The 20218-nt window shown below is 42.3% G+C and overlaps 1 protein-coding gene across 2 annotated transcripts; it reads left to right on the top strand.

Moving 5' to 3' along the window:
* The first annotated feature begins 2105 nt into the window (after positions 1 to 2105).
* itga4 (integrin alpha 4) lies at positions 2106 to 18842 on the top strand. Of its 2 annotated transcripts, none has more exons than XM_034561052.1 (29): positions 2106 to 2579; positions 3954 to 4148; positions 4503 to 4621; positions 5011 to 5111; positions 5727 to 5859; positions 6144 to 6211; positions 6468 to 6600; positions 8100 to 8185; positions 8351 to 8413; positions 8497 to 8637; positions 8755 to 8863; positions 10120 to 10214; positions 10626 to 10716; positions 10798 to 10843; positions 11180 to 11334; positions 11544 to 11698; positions 11799 to 11951; positions 12976 to 13052; positions 13481 to 13622; positions 14069 to 14167; positions 14764 to 14840; positions 14990 to 15079; positions 16070 to 16157; positions 16411 to 16518; positions 17053 to 17178; positions 17328 to 17453; positions 17745 to 17843; positions 18008 to 18127; positions 18328 to 18842. In XM_034561052.1, the coding sequence occupies exons 2-29, from the start codon at positions 3967 to 3969 to the stop codon at positions 18433 to 18435; spliced, it is 3090 nt and encodes a 1029-aa protein (XP_034416943.1). In that variant the 5' UTR covers positions 2106 to 2579; positions 3954 to 3966; the 3' UTR covers positions 18436 to 18842. The 2 variants fall into 2 exon arrangements, with proteins under 2 accessions (XP_034416943.1, XP_034416942.1); XM_034561051.1 differs by having other exon boundaries at positions 14066 to 14167.
* The last annotated feature ends 1376 nt before the right edge of the window (positions 18843 to 20218 follow it).

Here is a 20218-nt window from a genome sequence, read left to right as displayed (position 1 = left end):
ATGAATCACAGAGCTGTTTGAGTTCATCAGTGACTGTTTCAGGACAAATATTCTTCCCCCGAACTTCGTCTGCTGTTCAGTCTTGTCAAACTACTTATAAAGTCATTGTTTACTGAGCCCAGTAACACTGAATTAAAACTGTTTGGATCACACAAAGTAGGTCTGTGTAAATATTCCTTCAGGATGAATTCTAAAGAAGAACCGCTGGACCAGTGGACCAACAGTTATGATACGATAGATGGAGGATGGATTTCCAACTGGACTACTTGTTCTACTTTTATTCTATTACCATGTCCCCTTCTACTTTTACTGCTGAGCTTTTTGGCTGTGTAATAGACAGAAAAACAACCTACAGTCATGCTAGAAACTCTATGAGGCTGTACCATACACACTCTGTGAGGATTCATTTGGGAGTCTTGGTGCTTTGAGCTAAATGTTAGCACAGCATAATAAGAAAGCTATTATATTGATAGATTGTTTAAAAAGTAAAATAATTACGAACACATTCACAATCTTTGTTTAAACTCAACTAATGAATTGCTGTGACGTTCATGATCCCCAGAGGATGAAGCCTAATGACCCCCCGACTTTTCATCTACACTCAGGTCAACGTTTTTATTTATTCTGTGAAATGTCATGATATCCGACTGATGGTTTGACATAATAATTTCTACATATTCCGAAGGATCCCAGGTGATGTGTCCTAATGACTCTACTGATCCTCTGACTTCTCAAGAGGAGCCGTCATGAGCTCGATATCGATGTTTCAGAGGGACACGTCTCGACAACTATGAGGCGCCATGAAGATGGCATAAATAATAACCACGTAGTAAAGACACAGAGATAAGCCTCTAAGGCGCGAATGAAGCGAATAAACCACAAATAGTCGGGCGAGTAACCTCACGCGAGTAAAGTGAATATCCGCACCGCTTTAGGTGTGAACGCAGCATTACAGAGCTGCTATAGTAGTTATAATCCCTCTCTATTTACTATGTAAGTACAGTATATATTACTTTTTTGTTTTTTGTTTTGTGAATTATGTGTTGAATAATCAGCCAATGCTAAATGATGATATAAGCGTTTAAACAGTGAATGAGTGATCTGAGTTTTTTATTTTTACCCATAACCCTCTGTTTCACACAACCCTAATGTTGCTCTGAACACTGCGATAATTACATGTTGTACTACAAGGAGTGTCACTTCAGCTGAGCAGGATTACAGACCACATGACAGCCCTGACGTCACGCTGAATGTAAATCAACTTTAAGTGCACTCTAAGTACACTTTTAAAAAGAGTTTCCTCCTGCTCACATCTCTCACTGGAATCTTTTCGGTAAAAGCAGCAATTTTACACATTGTGGACATTCTTTGTTCGAAGTTAAAGTCCTGAGTTAAAAAAATAAGTGAAGTCACGATGAAACAATAAACATTAGTGTCCAATAGAAACAAAAACAAAATTGTCACAAATACACAGCAAAAAAAACACACACACATAGGCTGCATATATATTGCAGCTGATTTTAATGACTTAATACACTGCTGACAATGTAATTTATATACATATATATTTGTCATAATGTATCTGTTTATTATACTTTGTATTATTTATCTAAGACTGCAAAGTGACTTAAGTTATCACATTCTGGTGGTGCAGTAAAAAGCAGGCTGAAATGTGTCCCACGGAAATGTAGAGTAGAGGTTTGACAAAACATGGGAATGATAAGTAGCCTCCAATCGGCATCCCAACATGCCCTCCGTTGTCACATCTGGGACATATGGAGCAGCTCTGACGGACAGGCTGAAGATATCTATTTATATTTATTCATTGGTCTGTTTCTGTGTTGTTCTTAAAGTTGTATATTGGAGTAGGGTACTACGTGTCCCAGCGTTCAGACAGTAGAAATCAGATTAGAGCCACGCTGAGTCCATTCACACTGTAGTGATAAACGAAGAGGAAACACCCCGAACACGCGCGCGCGCACACACACACACACACACACACACACACACACACACACGCACACACACACGCACACACACGTGGAACCTCGCGCGCTTAAGCGGACATTGCTGGGGTGGAGAGGAAACACCGTTAAGTACACGGACGCACGCACACACACACACACACGCTCACACACTACAGTCACGCGCGCGCCCAGTGAGGGAGGAGGGTCTCCGCGCGCTCACTTCCCAGTTTCATTGACTTCATCTGAAACTCAAATGAACTTTAGTTTTATTTTTTTTATTTTATTTTCTCTCTCTCTCTCTCTCTTCCCATTTGCTTCCACCCGGCTTCACCTTTCCTGCCTGTCACACAGACCCAGAGCCTCGTGCGCTCCTCCAGCCCGGTTTCACGCGCGAGACGGTTAACGGACCCGCGAGCAACAGGAGGTTTCCACGAGCGCGTCACGCCGGGAAACCAGAAGGATTTAGCGGACACCTTTTGGAACACACTGCGGCTGTTTGGTACCGGGTTCACATCTGCCGCCCGGAGGAAGCCCACGAATCCAACATCTGCCCGGTAGCCCACCGGACCCACAGTCTGACCCGGGATATCTGCTGTCTGACTCGGGATAGCGGTACGGTAAACTGGCCGTTAGTTAGACATGAAACGATGACCGTTAGTCGGTTAAACAATTATAGTGTACGGGAAAAACTAATTGTGACTGAAAGTTTATGAAGAAAAGTGCTCAGTCATAAAACAAAGCTTCCCTCCTTTAATTAAATCTATTTATTTATTTATTTATGAACTGTTTAAATACATCCAAAGACGCTGTTTTTTTAAATGGGCATTTTAGATACAAAATCGTCCTTGATTAATCCATATTAATTTGTAAGTATAGCCTATTAATAAGCCAAGGAAGGACATTTTGGTCCAGTAAGAGAACCACAATACAGTTGCGAAGAGTTGACAGGGCCGGATCAAGAAGTTCGGGGGACCTCTGATTTGTTCCTCCAACTGATTCTGTCTGATTGTTTTATTCATTTATTTTACTCTGTTTTTTGTAAAAATCAAACAAACGTGTAACTTTGGTACTTCTCAACCTGGACCCTATTTTCCCATGTTGTGTGTCTAAGTGACTAATGGGGACAACAGTTTTTGAAATGGGTCCAGCATTGAGGGGTAAAGAAGCAGTAGGCCGCCACTAAACGGGATGCAATGTAAACCCTCGGGGGCAACCCCCCAACCTCAATGTGCTTTCTCCAAAAAATATTGTTATTCTAAATGTCTGCCAACATTATAGAAAGGATCCAACAAAGAAAGACAAAGGTCTTCTTCCACTTTTCGCTTGATCCGGTCGGTTAGTTGTGTCTGATCAAGTTGAAATCAAATACATATTCAGTATACATGTCTCTGAAGGCCTCATTTGTACTACAACACAGCAGACCTCCCAACACTGCTCTCTCGAACTCTACCTCACGTTTGCACCCTTGTCTTCCGGCCACAAGTCACATGACACAACAACAAACAGCTGTGTGTTGAAGGTTTTGCGTTAAAATTGCAGCCCGCTAAGTGGTCGTGCGTTCTGCCTCCATATTGGTCCAGTGATAAAAAATGACACAAAACATGGGGAAATATGGTCCCGGTTTAAAAATATTGAAGTTGCCATTAAATTAGTGAGATAGATAGATGTTGTTACAGAGCCAATATAGCCACCACCCACTCTGCTTTCAGTCTTTATGCTAAGCTAGGTTAGCCATCTACTGGCTGAAGCTATATGATGTCTACACTGAGAGAAATATAACGTTACATCAAATAGATATTTTCAAGTATATTCAGTCGGACATATTTGGTACCTTTGAACTTCAAGATCGTCACTAAAATTCAAATACAGCTTTGTGGGTTTAGACAGAAGACACAAGAATCTTCTAAAGATGAAGACGGAAAGATCAGAAGTTTGTTTTGATCTCATGCGTATTACTGATTTGTGTCTCTCATGGTGTCCCTGCAGTCTGTCCTCCATCATGTGTCCTTCAGCGGGCAGCGTGTCTGCGAGCTGCAGCCCGGTCCTGTTCATGGTCCTGGTCCTGGTCCAACCCACAGCAGGATACAGTCTGGATCAGGACCACAGTCTGGAGTTCAGCGGCCCCTCCTCGTCCATGTTTGGGTACTCAGTCCTGCTGCATCGCCATGGAGCCCATAGATGGTATTGATCTACCCATGAACTTATTTTAAACTACTATTGATCCTTTGTTCATTGTCTATTAATATTTAGTTAATCCTCTATTGATCTGCCTGTTGATCCTTGTTGGACCTGCCATTGAACTTGTGTTGATATGTGAGAGATCAGTACATTTAGATCCATTTAATTATGTTAATGACGCTCTATGAGCTGCCACGCTCACAGAAGGGCTGTGTCTGCGGGTGTTGGTGTGTGCATGCTAATTAGCCCGTCCTTGTCAATGAGAGACGCTCTTTGATGCTTCACACATAGAAGCTATTCAGACACTGAGCAGACACAAAGACAGACCCTGTCTAACTGTCTCTCTGTCTCTCACAGGTTGGTGGTTGGCGCCCCGGTGGCAAACTCATCCTCCAGCCCGTCGGTGCGATCTCCAGGAGCCGTGTACCGCTGCAACATCACTGCCGAGTCCCGCCGCTGCCACCCCATGCACGCCGGTGTGTTTCTGTCTGTGTGTGTGTGTGTGTGCTGTCAGGTTTTCTCCACTCTTTAACGCAATATAATATCTCAAGCATCACCTATCCTACAACGCAAAATAAGGTCTATGATATACAGTGTCATAAGGTATACAATAAGGTAAATAATTCAGAAATCATACAGAAGTACAAAGCAACACACAAATACACACACACACACACACACACACACACACAAACACTAAGATCTGGTCTGAACATGACTAAGTATTGGATTCAGATGTCTACCATGTTAACACTATCAGCTTGTCAGTTGGGGCCTTTAACAATGAAACACTAATGAATCCCCCATGAAGGCTGCATGTATGAAACTGTTGAATTAATTTATGTGTGTGTGTGTGTGTGTGCAGACGTTCCGAAATGTGGGAAGACGTGTGATGCAGAGAGCGATCACCAGTGGCTGGGAGTCAGTCTGTCCAGACAACCTGGTGTCAACGGAGGACACATCCTGGTAACACTTTCTTTTTCTTACTCACTCACACAGGCCCCAACGTTTAAAACCAGTAATACATATTTGTATTTTTAGATTTGTATTTTGCAATTTCCCTTGCTTTCAAGGGACATACTGTACATACAATATTTTGTATTGAATTAAATTGACATAAAAGCTTTTCAACTTTTGTAACTTGATAAAGGAGTGTGCCCTGTCATTGTGACTGAGTGCTAAATGCTGTAGAACATGTAGAATTCATCGTTGTCTGTAGCTCTAAATCCTGTCATGTGTGTAAATAAAGCATCATGGAACATTTACAGAACACAAAGCTGTGTTTGAGAAGTTCAGTTCAGGCCATTTCTGAAAGACGCTTTGAATTTACACACTGATAACGGTCGACACATACACACACACACACACACACATACACACACACACACCTACACACGCACGCACGCACGCACGCACGCACACACACACACACACACACACAAAAACCCACAAACAGAGCCTCGGTCACAATGACATGGGTCATGAGAATAACGACATTCTACAGCTAACTTGTGATTGTGTTATTGTCAGTAATGAGTTTGCATGCTCTGTGTGTGTGTTTGTGTGTGTGTGTGTGCTCAGGCATGTGCTCACCGCTGGAAGAATGTCTTCTACTCAAAGAAAGATGGTCAGAACCACAAGCTGCCTAATGGAGTCTGTTATCGCTACGGAAACGACATGAGACACGCCCTACCCATCATTCCCTGCTACAGAGGTACACAAGCACTCAACAGACATTTGGTATTGTAAAAAATTATAATCTTTCCAAATGCATTGTGACTAAATCAACAGAGACCCCTCCGCAGTTTGATGGAGACATTTTTGGGATGTCCAGAAATGTCTGGATCTCACTTCTTCCATTTGTGTTTGTTTTTGTGTGTGTGTGTGTGTGTGTGTGAACACAGCAGCTGTTCAGTGGCAGAAGGAAAATATTTGGGTTTTATCTCCTTATTTAATTGTTCACCTTCCCCCCTCGACATGTCTGTTTGTCTCTTACAGACCACCAGAGGAAGTTTGGTGAGGATTATGGGTCGTGTCAGGCCGGCATTTCCAACTTCCTGACAGAGGTCAGTAAGCTCCATTAAAATCCTGTTTGTTTTCACAGTTAACACCACCAGACTGAATGTGATTCATCCTGTCTTATGTACAACCTCTGACCAACATGATGTTGTTTTTATATCTGTAACCGATCTGCGCTCTAATTCTTCTTCCTCATTCTTAAAACGTAGCGGTGTAGAGAAATGTCACATGTATTATAGAGTATACAATAGAGCTTTTTAAATAAATGTATCTCACGTTATATCATGTCTCTGTCCTTCTCAGGATCTGATCATCATGGGGGCCCCGGGGACGTCTTATTGGACGGGTTCAGTTCTGGTCTTCAACACGTCCAGCGGGGGGATGTCGGTGTACCTGGACGACGAAGCTGGAGCCGTCGGCTTCGGAAGCTACCTAGGTAAGCGATACACCTGCTGCGGTACACCTTTGTACTCTGTAGTTACTGCTACAGCACCACAGACACAGAGTGTGTGTTCCTCCCAGGCAGTCAGCACCATCTACCTTCTTCCTAAAACAAATCCCCTAAAAAAAAACTTTCAGTGCGTTGCAGCTACTGATACACAGGTCGACTCTGACTCAGTTGAAACAGGATGAGTTTTTGTTTTGTCCATCTCATATGATTTAATTAATTAATTCTACATAGGATGTCTACACAGGCTTTTTTAGTCTTCCCTATGTCTATTTTCTCCACACATAACTACAGTGATTGTGTGCTGGGCTCTGAGCGCTGTCAACACTGCAGTATGATTTCTACTGTCGCTGAATGCTTCCTGTGTGCCGACTGACAGAGTACTGACAGAGTACTGACAGAGGACTCTGACGATGCGCTGCCTTCACTGTGCAGCCTGTGTCGACTGGTTGTGATAGATAATAAAACCTAGTTGCACAAGACAGTTGCTATTCAGTTAGTATTTAGATTTTGTCCTCTCATATATGGCACCTGGTGCATGAGAGGAGGCGACGTCGTCTCAGGATATCACTGAAGGAGGAGCGTGTTCTGTCCTCCCACATAGCTTTTGCTGTTAAATCCTTCAATAGTTGAAAAATAGTTGACTTTACATGCAGCGCTGATGTCGGTATGAAAATGACCTTAAGTTACTGCTTATACAACATTGTGTTTATATTTCTGCTTCACATTCAAAATGGAGGCTTTTATTGTGATTCACAATAAGAAAGGCAGGTTTTTGTCATCTGGGTGCGAGCAGGTCTTTTGTTAGCGGTGCTGTTGTTTGGTAAAAAGTCTACTACACAAGATATGCATGTGTTCTGCAGAGCAGTTTAAAATATTGCGGGGAGAAATAATACAAGAAGCCACAGTTAGCTGCCTAAATGAAGATATCGTCGAGGTAAACAACTTTCACCCTGCCGCGCTGTCCTGTGGTTTACATGAAAGACGGAAGCTCAGTTTCTGTGGTTTCAAATGTTCTCTTTGCGTTTTGCATAGACTTCATAGATTCATTTTACTCAACCATAAACACAGGATGTCAAACCCTAACCCTAACCAGAAACCCTAACCCTAACCAGAAACCCTAACCCTAACCAGAAACCCTAACCAGAACCACTAGCCAGAAACCAGCTTTCAACCAACGGTGTCATTTCTACTTTTCAAATCTTAATTCCATACTTTCAGTCTGATATACTCATAATAACAAAGTGAAGATGATTTATTGATTAATTTGGATTGCCTTCAGTTATTACCATGGGCTCACATTTGAAAAGGACAATTGGACATGTGAAAGATAATTATTATTTTTCTTTTTATATGTATGTACAGTATGTATATATGTGTGTGTATACATATGTATTTATATAGTTTTTTGATTTTCTTCTTTTGTTCCTAATTTTTGTATCTATATATTATGTTAATATGTCACACTGTGTCCTGCTGTTGTTTAGGTTACGCCGTTGGAGCCGGCCCCTTTTTGAATCCCGGTACTGTGGAGGTGGTGGGTGGAGCTCCGCAATACAACCAGAAGGGCAAGGTGAGACCTTCTGTACCTGTGCAGCCATCCACCTGTCTGTTTACTAAGTGCACTAAAAGACTGAATGCTGGTTGTGAGTGCAACGCTAAGACAGCCGGTCTCGTTTCCCACTTTCTCTCGATAGTGTTTTGGTTGATGTTGTCTGTTGGTCTTTGTGTGGTGCAGGTCTTCATCTTCACTATTGACAGCAAAATGCTGCGAGTCGTCTCTGAGGTGTCCGGAAAACAGGTGAGAAGCCGCTCAGCGTCAGCTGTCCCCTGTTTACAACAATGGCGTACTTAGCGCTTGGCTTATGCATGTTTGTTGTGCAGCTGGGATCTTACTTCGGCTCCAGCGTGTGCGCGGTGGATCTGAACGCTGATGGGTTGTCAGATCTGTTGGTCGGCGCTCCCATGGCAACGGGCGTCACTAGGGAGGAGGGAAGGGTCCATGTGTACATCAACCAGGGGAAGGTAAGCACACACTTGAACACAAATACTATTTTACACCTTGTGCTCCATTCTACATATACATCTCATACTTGTTTGTTTGTTTGTCGCCTGTTTCCTCACGAACTGACTCTGCCTCAGGCGAAGCTGTTGGAGGCGGAGTTTCAGCTGAGTGGCAGCGATGCCTACGCCGCCCGGTTTGGAGAGACCATCGCCGACCTGGGAGACTTAGACGACGACGGTTACCCCGGTAATGAGCGCGCCTGCACAGCCTGACCTACCTGCTTTTATTTTGGTGGAGCCACCACTACGATTCTACTAATAAGTATTATTATGAATACTACTACTTTTTCAGATACTGCTAATAACTGCTTGTACTACAAATACTTTACTTCTTTTGATACTGCTAAATATCACTGTATGCTGCTACTGAAAATACTACTCCTTCTGTTGTCACTACTACATAATACTACTGTTGTTACCATTAATACTAGGCTTCTCTTGCTAATTCCACTGCAAGCATAAATATTGCAAATAGTACTCCGAAACTGCTTTCTATTATTTCCAATACTACTACTGGAATTACTTAAAAAGCTTCTATTAATTCAGCTGCTTCGGTAGTAGCTGTATAACTATCTTCAGTGGTTCCCCAAAGCATTCCCACTGGAGCAGGTGGGAGTGCACATCGTTGCGGAAGGGCACCTCAACATCGGTCATTGGGGAGCTGCTCTTTGGTTTTCTGCTTCACAAATGATACCACAATACTACTAATACTACTACAATACTTTGATGAACGCTACTGCACTGAACACCCAAAAAGAACATATTAATGTATATTTTACAATTCTTACTCAAGGGTACACATCCACTCACCGCCAACAGTAACTGCCACTTCCTGATAGCTGTCATCACTGACTTTACCACAACGCCCTCACACACACACACACACACACACACATACACATCCCCCCCGCAATCTGTGTGTGTGAGTGAGCGTGAAGGTCGGAGTGTGTTATTACGTTCATTAAAGCTGTAATGACAAACTGTTGCCGCTCTGTAGCTGAACCTGCCTTCTAATCTGCCACAACTAGATAAGTGTGTGTGCGTGTGCGCGCATGCTCCAGTAGCTCTATCTTTGGACAAAAAAACCCCCAGAAAATGTTTGACTTTCAGACCCTCACATCTTCAAAGGACTCAGGTTAAATATTAAAGGAGCAGACTGTTTTTTTCTCACGTTTGTGTACTAATCCTGGATACTTTCATTCCGCTGAGCATTTCACAACAGGGCCTTCCCAACCTTCAGAAAATTTGGACATGACCTGAAAAGCCCAGACTTTTTAACATATCCAAAATGTAAACCGTTACCTAGTCACGATATTGATATAATATCAATATATTGTCCAGCCCCAGATTGAGGTTAGGCTGATGGGTTAGCTACTGGAGACAGCAATGGTCCTCACAAATGCAGTAATATCAACTTGTGTGTGTGTGTGTGTGTGTATGTAGATGTGGCGGTTGGTGCTCCACAGGAAGACGACCTAAAAGGAGCCGTCTACATTTACAACGGAAGGGAGGATGGCATCTCACCAACTCCATCTCAGGTACAAATAATAATGCTAATAATACCAATGCTAATAAAAAAATAATGTATTATTGAATAAATAGAGAACTTAGCGCAGCAGTTTTGTGTGTGAATTGGAATACTTTTAGATAACTCACAATTGTGAAGTCAAAAGAAAGGAGAAAGTGAATAAATAGAATAATTCTATTAAGTAAATAGATGTGTGTGAAATGTAGTTGAGCAAAAAGATCAGTTGTAAACCATTGTTTCACATTCACTTTCCGTTTCTACCAAACTGAGTGACAAGTGTGATGTCATTAAAGAATGATGCAGGGCAGGCAGCAAGACCAGGCTCTCACTTGATTCTCACTATGAGGAATATTGAATTTAACCAGGGTTAACTTTGCTGAGTATGAAGATGAAATTTGACTGTGTGTGTGTGTGTTTTCAGAGGATCACTGGATCCACTCTGGGTCGTAACCTCAGGATGTTTGGCCAGTCGCTGAGCTCTGGCATTGACATCGACGATAACGGCTACCAAGGTAACCTAAACAACCATTTCCTATGTCACAACAGCTGTCATGTTGTACATTTAAACCAGATTCAACACCTTGTCTCTGCAGATGTGGCGATTGGTGCTTTCCTCTCAGACTCTGCCGTGGTTCTCAGGTAAAACCACACTGAAGCTTTCTGTTCTAACAGGACATATACATGCTCCAGTTTTAGTTCTGCATCCTTTCATGCAGGTGTACAGGAAAGAAGCTTCCTTATTTTAGATGATTTGGAAGGAAATTATACTGCAGGGGAAGCAGGACATCCTGTATAACCAAAGCTTCCCAACATAATGTGGGAAGAAAGCTTTGCTTTGAATAATCCGATTTTGTAGAAGCAGATTCCAGATTGTAAATAATAATACTATAATAATACTGTTTTCAATCCACATGTGAAATTGCCTGCAGGGAATCAAATGGCTGCATTTCAGTCACAATGCTGTAATCATTTCAGGACCCGTCCGGTGATTCAGGTGAAGGCATCGCTGATTCTGCCCGATCAGATTGACCAGCGGCTGGCGCTGTGCCAAGAACACAAGACTCCAACTGTCTGCTTCAATGTTACCGTCTGCTTCAGTGTCAAGTCCAGGCAGTTCAGAGGAGCTATAGGTACTGTACCCACAGACACAACCCTCCAAAATATCTCTCTTACTACAGTAACGTCATGGAGAGAAAGGCCTTCTGTGCCTAGTTACGTTTGCTAAGCTATGATTGGCCAGTTGCTGTTTGGGGGAGGTGTTCAGGAAATGGTCAATTATCTTGTACATAAGTGTATATGACTTACTTACTGATATTGAACATGTTCCCTCTCTCTTCAGATCTTCAATATAATTTGACCTCTGACCTCCTCCATAAACCATCCTTCCCTCATCGTTTCTATTTTCATGGCAACGGGTCATCCAATAGCACAAGGGGGCGTGTGAGAGCCCGACATGGCCAGCTCACTTGTACAACACACGTAGCTTACCAAAGGGTAAAAAACACACATTTTCACAAACGTACAGCGACTACTTTTCATTTGGGCGTAATAACACTAATGATGCTAATGTTGTTCCTGTTTGCTCCCCCATCAGAAAGATGTGAAGGACATTTTTACTCCGGTCAAGTTTGAGGTTTCTTACAGGCACAAAGAAACAAACACCCATAAAGCCTCTTCCAAAACCTTCCCTCCTTTAAAACCCATTCTGCAGCAGAGTGCAGGACACCAGAACACTATCACCAAACAGGTACCAACCGGTGCTAGCACCAGCCAGCTACAGCTATGCTAACACCAACCAAGTGCAGGCTAATGCTATCACCAGCTAGTTAGCCACTAGTGGTTATCAAAAGGAGTGGCCAATAAAATGTGGTTTTTAATGTATCTTCAAATAGGTGCAGCAGTTGTCCTGGGATAATTTTTTAATTAAACGTTGTTTAATTGTGCATCTAGGTGTAATTCATTATTGCCAAAAAGCAATTTCCAAATACTTGGCATTAGTTTCGAGCCATTTACCAGTTTAATGTCTTCCAGCTAAGACAAAATTACTTTTTCAAAGGACTTCAAGTTAAAGACAGTTTTTTCTGGAAGCTACATCTCAGTGCTAATATTTTATGTTGTGAATGCCTCTTAGTTTGATCTCAATGTGATTGTGATTTGTTATTGTAGATACACATTCAGGAAACATTCATTCTTAATTTGTCCCTCACATTTATTCAGCACAAAACAGGTACAAGTTTGACAAATTAGCCTTTTTTCACTCGGAACTCTTTCCCAGAGTATTCATTATTTCTATTAGCCTCACTTTTAGTTTGACTTATATTTACTCATATGTACTACTGTTTGATGGTGCTGTCGTTTAATTAAAAAATTAAAAGAATAATGATAACTAACCCATCAGTTTCGTGTTGGAACAGCTCCTGTGTCAGATTGTTCTGTCCATCACCAAACTGATCTGTGTTAAAGGGCAGGAAACAGCCAATCGGATGTCGACGCCATCACACTTCCAGATGTGTTTACAGCTGCAGCTCATTACCTAACATCAGTCAGCTCATCCTGAGTGCACACCACGTCCCGCTGACTCATGAAAACAGAGCAGGATGTGTTAGCATGTAGGAATTTGCAGCTGGAGTTATTCATCAGCACATTATTATTATATTATATCTACCGTGGACTCAAAGGTTGTAATGACATCAATGAGGAGAATTATAAAATTCTTTGTTATCAACATTGATGTCATCAATAAAAACTCACAGCTTCTTTTTCTCTGCCAGACTTGGTTTACTCGTTCCTGTTTGCTGGTGAACTGTTCGACCAACATGCAGCTGTCTGCTCAACTAGTGCTGCCACAGTAAGAACACACACACACACACACACACACACACACACACACACACACACACACACACACAGCAGGAAGTTGTGTGTGAATCATAAAGAAAGAGACGGAAAGATAGGTTACTGTGCCATTTCTTTGTGAAATATGCTCATTGGCTTTTCTGCTGGGTGTCTGCACATGGCTAGATGCAGCTAACACTGACCTGGCTTTGTTTTAAGATTAAGCAATAAATACTTTGTCATTTTAGTCTGTCCATGTGTGATATAACATGTTAATTGGTGAGCTGTAAAGATTCTGGAAGGTGTATTTTTAAACTATTGACAGGCCAGCTGTTTGTCCAGAAATGGTCAGCTAGTTTTCAGTGTTCATACTAAGCTAAAATAACTGGCTCCTGACTGCAGGTCAATGTTGTGGCATATCTTGTTGTTTCTTGTCATCAGTGAGCAGCAGTATTTTGCCCTCGGCTCTGGACAGACGATCATGTTGAAAACCTCGCTGCTGAACTCCGGAGACGACGCCTTCCTGCCGCGACTGACGCTGCGCTTCCCCGACAACATCCACTACATTAAAGTACTGCAGAACGTGAGTTAACGGCATGCCGTTGGGGCAGCTTGAGGAAAGGATCGGTTGGTGATTTTGCAGTAAAAATAGGATTCAAATCCTGGATGACTTTGTGACACCTGTGGTTACCGCTGGTAACAGCAGGTGTAGTTTGATATGCAAACACTCAACAGAAGAGCAGCTGGTGTTAATAAAGAAATCAATAATTTGACATTACCCATCATGCAATGAGACAGCGCGATTTGATTTCACGCTGCAACTTTTCAACACAATGTTTTTAAATAAAGATAACTACAGAATGTAAACACAACAAATGGCTATTGCTGAAAAGAAAATCCAACGATAGATAGTATAAAAAACATGAAATCTAAAGAATTATAGCTTGCTCACAACACAAATAACTCATTCATCATTCAAGTACAAAAACTGTCTGTGTGTGTCTGTGTGTGTCTGTGTGTGTGCAGCAGGACAATGTGGTCAGTTGTGATGTCACACAGGAAGTCAACAGCACGACGGCAGGTGTTGACTGCAGCGTCAGCAGCCTCCTGCTCCCAGCCAACGCACAGGTGAACCTCACACACACCTGGATTGAAATTGTTTAGTTTAGGTTTGCACAAAATGAATGGATGTCTGAACCAAATTTCATGGCAATCCATTCGATAGCTGTTGAGATGTGAGATGTGAACCTCACGGTGGCGCTACAGGAAGACAGGGGTTCACCAAAATCAAGAGCAATCATGGAAACCATGAATGTCTAAATTAATTAGTGACAGTCGAGGCAGGCGGACATTGCCGTCGCCGACACAGTTTGACAATTATACTCAGGCGCTTCTTTCTGCCTGTAGATCAAAAGTCAGATCTACCGTGTCTGTACTTTTGAACCCCAGCATTTTCCTCGTCAGCAGATATTTGCTTTGTCGTAATCATTTTTCAGCATAAATCTTGTGAAAGACACTGTTGAAATATCTGAGTTCCCACCAGAGAAAGACAGAGCATCAGTTTTAGGTGGATTTTCCCTCAGCGTGTAAACCTGAAGAGGAAGAGGAATAAAAACACATTTTAATATATCTATTTCTACATATACATTATTACCATATTAGAGTCCACAGTACAGGAAGGATAACGTGTTTGAAACCCCTGACGCATTTCCTGTTTCTTGCAGTTGAATATCAATTTCCTGTTGGACGTCAACCAGAACAGCACACCTGGTGACATCACCATTCACGTCGACATTGGCAGGTAAGGACACTTCTCCTCTCGTCTCTAGAGGGGAAGAAAGTCCTCAAACCCTTTACAAAAGCAACAGGAGTAAAAGTATAGACGCCTCCACAGTAAAATACCTATTTAAATTTAAATGTATTAATGTAATCAATCTGTTTTCTCTTCAGTGATAACTATGAGAGGGAAGAGTATCTCTATGACAACTCCGTCAGCCTCCTCCTCCCTCTCAAATACGGAGTCAACGTTAACATCCACGGGTGAGTTGGCACTCATTCCTGTCATTCCCTTTAAGAATTCATATCAGTAAAATTAAATAGCATAGTGCACCTTTCAAAAGGTTAGTCAGCAAAGTATGGAATCACTTGATTTTTTGATGAAACAAATCACACCAATTTCAGTGATGTAAGAAAAAAAAGATAAAAAACAAAGGAGAGACTGGGAAAGCCAAATCAGGACCAGGGGCTTAAATTGTAGGCCTTCCTACTTCCCTTGCTTCTTCAAACTCTGCCTTCATTTTGATCACAATTTTCTCACCTGTAATGTTTCCTGACTGCGTCATGCTCGCTATGACAAAGTCTGTCCACACACAGAAATATCAATACTCACACACAGACTCACAAGGTGAAAAACAAGACCCGTTTGTTGTGGCTGGCTCAACTAAAAGGAAAAACTGAAGTCAATTCAGAACATGCACTCTAATAAGAGCATTTTTTAGAGAGAGAGTGGAGGCGCTTTTAATTAGTTGAAATGAGAAAATGAGCAATTAATGCATTTGAATATTATTTCAAATATGCAATGTGAAATTAACCATAAACATTAGTCTATATTGTATTCTCTTTCCTAATGGGCAACACACCCTAATTCAACAATTCCTCTTGATCTCATCCGAAAGTAAATGGGTTTAAAAAATCTGTGAGCTCACACGAGAGAAGATGGCCCTGTTTGTATTTAATTTCATGCACTAACAATAACTGAGGCTTATTGCCAAAAAAAAATTAGCAACTGCATTCCACTCAGATAAAGTATTTAAAATAGCAGCCGAGCTGTTGGGCTGAGTGTGTTTCGCTTTTCTGTTCATGTGACCGTCTTCTGCAGCTGGAGTCAAAGCTTAGTGCTCCAAGGGTGACAACAACATTGTTGGTGTGTAAGCAGAAGCCCTCAGTGCCTGTAGCCCCACTCAGATAGAAAGAATCCACACTGATGTCTGTCTGTCTGCCTGTCTGTCTGCCCGTCTGTCTGTCTTGCAGTTTTGTGACTCCCACCTCATTTGTGTTTGGAGATGAAGACACGACTCCGGTCGACTGCTACTCTGAAAGATTCAACTACACGTACAAGGTATTTACTGAACCCACAAGTAGAATGGATATGAAACAGAGGTCAATGGTACAACCGGTCTTTTGAACCAAGTGAAACTATTATCCAAGCTAATGAGCGTTGCTTGCTGACTAGCAACCATTTAATACTAGTTTATACTTCTACTCTACTACAAATCAGAGGGGACACATCTTAGTCTTCATGACATTTACTCAACAGTCCCTTTTTGCGTTTTGTTGGATACATATATATATGTTGTTTTGTCTGCCTGCAGGTGTTAAACTCTGGTCCCAGCAGGTCTGTAGACACCGTGGTGGACATCAGGCTCCCGAAGATCCTCACACCTAACCGACACAGACTGCTGCAGGTGGTGGACTGGCAGGTGCGTCCAGCAGCAACACAAGTGACAGAAGTAGAAGTAGCACAGTCAGTGTAAAAACTACTTGCAGTATATTTGGGCTCCCTTAATTTGGGTTTTCTGAAGACACATTTAAATTGACGATGTTTGCAAAAAGAGAAACTTGTATGAAGAGCGGTGCTGGCGCTGAGGTAGAGCCGGATCGTTTTGGAACGTTTTCCTAACGTCCTCTCGGATGTGTGCTCGTACTATCTGGCACCTGGTCCCAAGGTTTTTATAAAGGTTGACGTCCAGAAACATCTTGAACAGTTAATAGATGATAATAGAATAATTTAAAACTTAATAGAATAGTTTAAAACTGTAATAATAAATATTTAAATCAGGAAACCTCTTATCAAAGTGTAAATCAACAAGACTCAGAATCCGTCATTTAATGATGGTTGCTGATTGGGTAGAAGTGGTGGTTGTAGTAGCATGAGCAGTAGTAGTTGTCACGTCATGGTCACGGTAAATAAAGTGTGTGGATAACACTAATATATTCACTTTCTCTCTCTGCAGTCGTCTCACGGCGCGTGCTCCATCAGTGACACGACTGTTTCGGTCCTCGAGGACTGCGAGGTGCCTCAAGCGTCCTTCATCAAACAGCTCATCTTCTTCTTCTCCTCCACCTCCACCCGCAGAATGGTACACAGGGCAGGGCCAATCATTTGTGGCCGTGATATTGAGATGCTCGAGCTGGAGTCAACGATCTCCACCCAACTGGTCTATAGTGCATGGACTTCAACCTTTTACTATGTGTGTGTGTGTGTGTGTGTGTGTGTGTGTGTGTGTAGTTCTGTGGCCGTAGTGATGAGCTGTGTGAGCGCTTAGTGTGTCGTCTCGGTAACCTGGAGGCGGGGAGAGATGCCTTCATCCAACTGGAGATCAGACTGAACCCTGCTGTACTACTCCAAGCTCCGGTAAGACAGACACACACACACACACACACACACACACACACACATTACTGTTTTCACTCAGACTTTATCAGCTCAGCTTTAGTTTCTTTAACAAGAAGGCTTTTTTCAACTAACAATACTGTATCTGTCCTTTAAGGCGTAATGTATAAGTAAACACCCACAAACAATTCATTCACAGATGAAAACACTCTCAAAATCCAGAAGAAAAGTTGAAATAACTTATAATGTCCAACAATCTCGAATGCACCTCGAGAAACGGATAAAAACTCCTGACATCTGTCTCCGTCTCAGGGTCGTCACGGCGTCATGAGGCTGGAGAGCACAGCCACGATGTCACATCCCAGAGAAGGTCCTCACACCGTCTTCATCACCGAACAACCGGCCGCACAGGTACAACACCTCGACACCAGGTCTCAACCAAGACCCGACCACGCTGTAGAGTCCAACAAGAAAAGGCTCATCTATGTCTTCAACCTGGAAATGTGTTTCCTATCTATCCACTGTGTATTCTCCATGTCCCCAGTAATCATATCCTGTATTCTGCACATTTACAGGTGGTGGTAGAAGCTCTTTTTACCCAGAAACCCTCAACAACAGTCAAAGTCTTCATCATCGTCGTCAGTTTAGTTTTGGGTCTGATGATCCTGGCTGCTCTCATCTGGTGTCTGTGGAAGGTAAATGATATACACTACATCTTTTTTACAGTAAAATATATTGTAATATAACGTACTGGTAAACTGCAGTATATCACAATACAATGGTACTGAAACACTGCAGTATAATCTCCTGATAAAGCACAGTGTGTCACATTATAGCGGTTGTCTCTACCCGCCGCCTGTCTGCCCACCTCTCTGATTACCTGTGTGTCTCTCAGGCTGGTTTCTTTAAGAGGGAGTTCCAGAAGAAAGAAGAGGAGGAGGAGTTCAAGAGAGACAGCTGGGACTACGTCCCTAAAAACGACAAAAAAGAGAGCACTTCATAGCGCCGGCTGTCTCCTCTGGCCACGACCTCTGACCTCTAACCATAGGATGAAGGAGTTCACATTGGGACAACAGTGCAACAGTTTCAATGAGACATGTGTGCTGACGGATGGATGGAGTGCTGCTTATGAAAATGTGGCAAGCCGATTTGCCTAAAACAGTAGAACATTACTGCTGTTGAGCGTCGTCGGCCAATGAAATCCGTCCAGAACGAGTCAGCTGATCTGACGCATACAAAAGTGAGAGTGAGAGTGAGAGTGAGAGTGTGATGGCTGACAACATGTCTCAAGTGAACGCCTCCTTAACACACCTGAACCTGAAGCTTATCTTTCAAAACTATTTCACCAGATGTGCCTTCACAAATAATAAGTTCAATGACTTGAAAAAGACTGCAGCGGTGGATGTATGATTACATTTAGAAAAAGGGAAGTGACCCTGAAACAACCCATTAGAAGATCCTGAAGCTTCCTGAAACCTGGCATCACCTGGTTATCGATGTCCGCCGTTTGGACTCTTTTGAAGAGGAAACAAATCAAAGGAGGTGACCTTCTGATGACCTTCCATTTCAGGGGATGGAAGCCTGGCCTCTGACTGGCCCATAGCTCTCTGGTGCACATTTTAGTGTACCTGCTAACCAACACACAAACACACACACACAAACACACTGCTTGCTGTCCAGAACGAAGTAGAAGTCAAGTGCTGACCGCCGGGATGTGCTGGTACAGGGCTTTTATGCGTGTGTTTTATGGACGCCGAACACCATCACTGACACTTCAGCCTGTTTTTACTTCATTATGTTGAGCTTTTGTCCCTCTCGAGGCCGGGAAGTTTTCAGAATCACTTCAATTCAATGGAGGCTGATGATAAATGGATCTCAAGTAGTTGTCACAATGAGAAAAATGAGCGCCTCAAAAATACAAATATCATGTGACACCAAGTTAGGCTTGAATAGTTTCTGCGGTTTGGAGATCCATTTAATTTCTAGAGCGCTTTTTTAGAGATTTAAAGTAGCTTTACGTGACAAATGAAATCCTGTTCGATACGCATATGTACCACAGTCTCACTGGATCTGTTCTTGGACCACTTGGTTCAGGTTAATCCAGATCAGGCAGCAACATCCGGTTCTGCAGAGTGAAGCTGATTCGGAAGCGTCTTAAAACTTGCATTCTCTCTACTGACCAGCAGGGGTTGTATAGAAGTCTATGAGGAAATGACTACTTCTCTCTTGATTTATTCCCTCAGTAAACATTGTAAACATGACTTTATGGTCTCAATCTCTAGTTTCAAGTCTTCTTCAATACAGCATGACGTTCATTTAGTAAATTATGGTCCATTTAGAGTCAAATAGACCATAAGGCAGAGTATGCTCAGAGGCGTCTACAGTGTCACAACGCCACTCCTTCGCATTCCAAATATGGTAACTTCTGCCGAACTCCAGGCTTCATAACATCAGTCCACAAACCAAAAGGTGATGTCATGATGACTTTGTCCACATCTTACAGACAGTATATGGTCCAGATCTACTTTCTTGGTTGTGACCTTAGTTTGTAAAAAGCTTCAATGTCACCACCTTCTCTTGGATTCGGACTAAACTATCGGTGTGAAATCACAAATAAAGAAGCAGAGCCACAGGGTTAAATAACGGAAGACGACTTAAAGAAAGGTTTCCGTTTATCTATTTAGTAAAAATGCACATCACACAGAGAGATGTTTTTTATATTTTAATAAGTTTGTTTTATGTTTATATGAAGTTGTTCTGCACTGGAGAGTCTCACTGCTTTTATC

The sequence above is a fragment of the Cyclopterus lumpus genome, chromosome 21, assembly GCF_009769545.1.
Source record: "Cyclopterus lumpus isolate fCycLum1 chromosome 21, fCycLum1.pri, whole genome shotgun sequence".
NCBI classification, from domain to species: domain Eukaryota; kingdom Metazoa; phylum Chordata; class Actinopteri; order Perciformes; family Cyclopteridae; genus Cyclopterus; species Cyclopterus lumpus.
This window is presented reverse-complemented; position numbering and strand designations above follow the sequence as displayed.